The 4,460-nt window shown below is 46.3% G+C and overlaps 1 protein-coding gene across 2 annotated transcripts in view; it reads right to left on the reverse strand.

Moving 5' to 3' along the window:
• Positions 1-598: 598 nt before the first annotated feature.
• plpp3 (phospholipid phosphatase 3) overlaps positions 599-4,460 on the reverse strand; it is a 27,779-nt gene continuing 23,917 nt past the window's right edge. For both annotated transcript variants that reach the window (XM_080032255.1, XM_080032256.1), the window contains exon 7: positions 599-1,054. In XM_080032255.1, coding sequence (XP_079888381.1) covers positions 926-1,054 — 129 coding nt within the window. In that variant the 3' untranslated portion in view covers positions 599-925. The remainder of the gene's footprint in view (positions 1,055-4,460) is intronic.

Here is a 4,460-nt window from a genome sequence, read left to right on the forward strand (position 1 = left end):
TTTGAAAGGCAGCCAAATGAGCCTGTCATCAAAGGCCCAGGAAAGACCAGCAGTATACTGTATATGATTCTTGCAGTGGCCTCCGTGCTATATGCTAACTTTATCCCGGTGGGGGGGGGGGGGGGGGGGGGGATTCTATGGGGGGGTGTCAATGTTTCTGTCTCAGCATCAAGTTTTCTTCCAGTTAGACATGTCAGGCAGCGAGTGGTGATAATGGACAATGAACTTAAAAAAAAAAAAAAAAAACACACAGTGCTATAAGTTATACTTTTTCTTCTATACTGTTAATATTTCTATGCTGCTAGTGATTGCAGTAATATCCTTCACCATAGCTAAGGAAGCTGTTGTCCTACAGGCGTTCCAAGGCCACAGAGAGTTCGGAGAGGAAGCGTCGCTGGACATCCCTCTCTCCATCGGCATGGGGAAGGGTGGGGGGCTTTTTTTTCTCTCTCTTTTCTTTTTCTCTCTTCTCAAGTGTTTTCACCCTTACTGTGGTTTTACACTTCCATCAAAACCTCCCTCAGCTCTACCTATGGTCAAATATAAAAACATTTAAAAAACATTTCATCTTAGCTTCCAATTTTCTTTTGCGGGGGTGGGGGGGTTTGTGCTCGACGCGTTGGGCTCAAAATATTGATTAGTAGTTTAAAACATTAAAAAAAAGGGTAAAGACTGGATAGTGAGAGTGGACTCTGCTGTGCAAATCTCAAAGATCTAGGCACACCCTAGTCCACGTCAATTGGTGCCTTTTTCTTCCGGACACCGCAAGAGGGGGAGGAGGAGGGGATGCCGATTGGGAGAAGAAGCAGCTTGGGTTTTTCTCTCTCGTCGCTACATTCTACTGTCCGATGGTGGGGGGGGGAGGGGGGGGGGAGCGAGCAGCCTTGTGATGGTGGCTCCTCGCTCTCACATGGCCCTCACAGTCTCACACCATGTTGTGGTGGTTGTTCCTCTCGATGATGTCAGACGAAGGCAGCAGCTCCTTCTTGATGGGGGAGGGAGGGGGCGTGGCCGGCTTGACCCGCGGCTTGAACAGGTCGGACACGTAGAACACCTGGTGAAGAGACAGAGAGAGAGAGAGGGGTGGGAGAGAGAGAGACAAGGTGAGGATGGATCAACGAGCAAACGGAAGGATAACATTGTGATTCCTAATCAAGACGGGATCGGACCACTATACTCACAAAACCAATTTGGTGTCCTTTGCATTAAGTAGGTAAACAGTTTATCAATCAATCAATCAATCAATCAATCAATCAATCAATCAATCAATCAATCAATCAATCAATCAATCATTAACCTTTATTTTCACTGGAAAGACACTGAGGTTTCCCTCATTTACAGTGACGACGAGCATACACAATAAACACAATTACAAGGATAACATATAATGAGCAGAGATTATCAACCGGACAACTTCAGCGACTGCCATATAGCCACCATGTGACTGTGTCTTCTTCTGCTGTTGTGTGCTGACATGTTTTGCGTTTGATTTTCAGATATATTGACTAGACAAAATCTCATGTACAAATGAATCGATAACTCAAAATGAGATTTTTAGATTTTTTTTACATTATATTATCTGTAACTATTTCTCCAATGTATTAATATTATTTTCTATCCCACCCCGTTATTAATATTATGTTATTATCATCTCTCTTTCTCTCTTCTTTTTTTATTTATTTAGTATATAGGGTTGAGAATTTGTTCTGTGTTTAGGGTAAGTTGGAATAGTGTGAGAAAATCAATAAACGTATATCTAAAAAAAGAAGAGAGATTTCTGATGAACGTAATAGCAGGTGTCAGGTGCACCTTTCAGTGGGATGCTGACACAGTCTGGGTGTTTCCCCACGTCTTCCAGCTGTGAGCTGGCTGTACAAGTGTAAAAGTGATTGTTGCAGAAACAAAACTTTGTGCTATCGCGAACCAGCAGGGTTGAGTCATCTGGATCTTTAGTGCACCTCGCCTTACACAGACCCTGGCTAACCCTCAATCAGATGATGACTCGGGTGAATTCCCCTTTTGCGTCAACTCTGACATCAGTCTGGCACTGCTTGGTGGTGAACTAATCGAGTGAGAGAGGGGGAAGCGATCTCTTCCTTCGATCTGGATGACATCATATGTCAAACAGGAAAATGGCCAAAGGGTGGACAGGAAGTGGGACCATGGAAAGAGACTACTGTTCACTGTTAACAGAGGGTTACCATTTCCACTCACACAGGGGCCTGGCCTGGGGGGTCACTCATGAGCAACAGCGGCTTCAGTGGTGGACTGACAAACACACACACACACACACACACACACACACACACACAACACATGCTTGGCAGTAGCAGCATCGTTTCCTTCCGTGCTGCCAGCCTAGGGCGAGCAGAAGGCCTGTGCCAGGGAGACCAGGAGGGAGGGAGGGGGGCCAAAGGAGAAGCCGCCATTCAACACTCAAATCTGACAAAGAGAGCCCTCTGAAGCACCAGCTGCTAGTGGGGAACACTCGTGGGAGAAAAAATCCACGAAGTATCGCTACTGCCAGGGAATGTCCTCCGGGGGAAAACATATATTAGTGGCCAGTTTATCTCTGGTTGTGTTCTGGATAACATGGTCGCTGATCTATTTATACAAACAAAGGCCTGTCTCATTCTGCAGTGGTGGGGCTCGACACAAAGACCTTCTCTACTGCTACGGCTTGACATTTACAGAACCAAGAAAATGACCTTTGACTGGCGGGTGACATCACACTTAGAGAGAGATACCTCCGTAACATACGTCTACTATCTCAGCTTTAAAAGAGGCTCTTTGTCTGTGCAGCACAGCAGCCATCAATTTTCGGAGGCCTCTTCATCATTCTATGGGTTATTATATATGATCTAATGAGTGGGAATGTAGAGAGACATGACGTGTGTGTGCGTGTGTGTGTCTGTCTGTGTGTAGAGTCATATCTCCTAGCGGTCATGGGAAACATCCACGGCTCATTTCCCATCCGGATGCTTTGCGTCCAATCCCCAGCAGGCCTTGATGCAGCCGCATCACCCAGCCTCCAACCTATCACCCCTCTGAACCTGTCATGGTGGAAAGGCTTATCGCGACCTCACCACTTCCTGTGTGTGATATAAGCAAACACAAAGGCTCCGGGCCTTTTGTTGGTGAGTGGAGTGATGCCGACTCAGCAGTTTGGGCTCCTCATAGTAGGGGAAAAAACCTAGCATAACCTTTAAAGGCCTGTGTATGTATATAGTATATGTGTGTGTTGGTTTGTGACTTTGACCGTGTGTCGTTGGTTACTCACTATGAAAATGTCACGCCTCCTGACACACAGGAAGTGACTACACCAACTTGCGAAGAACGGTCACAATCTAAAAAAAAACACCAAGTTACTTAATAGAGCACCTTTTGCATATCAGAAAATTAAATGGGAACTTTGCTCACACGCACATCAAACCAGATCTGAATATATTTGCAACCTGGTCGCACGATACATCTGTAAATGCTTTTGCAGCAATGTAGGTCAGAGGATGTAACTAAATGATCTCCTGCCAAAGTCTGAACTGGTTACACAGAATACAGAACGTGGACGCTTGCCTGAGCTCCTGCACACGTTCCCCTGACCTCACAGACAGACACAAATCCACCAAGTATGTGTGAAGCATGACCCTTGTGTGTTTAAATCAGTGTGTGTGTGGGGGGGGGGGGGGGGGGGGTTGGAGAATTTGGGGGGACCGCTTCTCTTTTCATGCCTGACCCAAGTGTTGTCCGCTGTGACAATGAACCTCCACAAAAAAAAAAAATGACACTAGCTTTCTCCCTCTGACAGCTGCTTCCTGCTAAACTGGCTCCTCTTGACCTCCGTGGCGAGCGAGACACGTGCAGTAATAGTAGGCCAGTGCGGCTGATAGCCAGGTAGGACAGACGGACCAGACAAACCGCTTTCCCCCCTTCTCGGTTCTCTCCACCAATTCCCTGGATCGCAGCCCCGCAGACTAGCGACTAGAGTCTGGACTGTTTGACTCAAAACAGACATTCGTCCACACATATTCCCTCTGTATCCGCCCCAGACACCATCCATCATCATCCAATATACGGGGACCTGACAGAAGGCTTTTAAAAGAAGCAACTGGCTTACAATGATGGCTAGTTGGAGTCCGCAGTTTGACATGTTGGTGTCTCTGCCTATGAATGTGTGTTTTGTATTGTTCATTCGGTCGCAATGAATGTTAAAGAGTCAACTGCAGCCTAGGGAAACCTGGATACAGCATTGACAACAAAGTCATGGAACAACAAGCTTCTCTGCTGGCAATTACCACTTTACCACAAAACAATATAACTCCGCCGTGTGATATCCAGGACAATAGTTCACAATCACAGACTTGGGACTAACGTGCAAATCCACTCTAATTCGTCCAATGTGTTTCTGTGTTTCTTTGTATCTGCAACAAGTGTGCTGTTGGCGTCTGGAGACTGCTCTCTTA

This window comes from Ammodytes marinus (assembly GCF_949987685.1).
Source record: "Ammodytes marinus genome assembly, chromosome: 8".
NCBI classification, from domain to species: domain Eukaryota; kingdom Metazoa; phylum Chordata; class Actinopteri; order Uranoscopiformes; family Ammodytidae; genus Ammodytes; species Ammodytes marinus.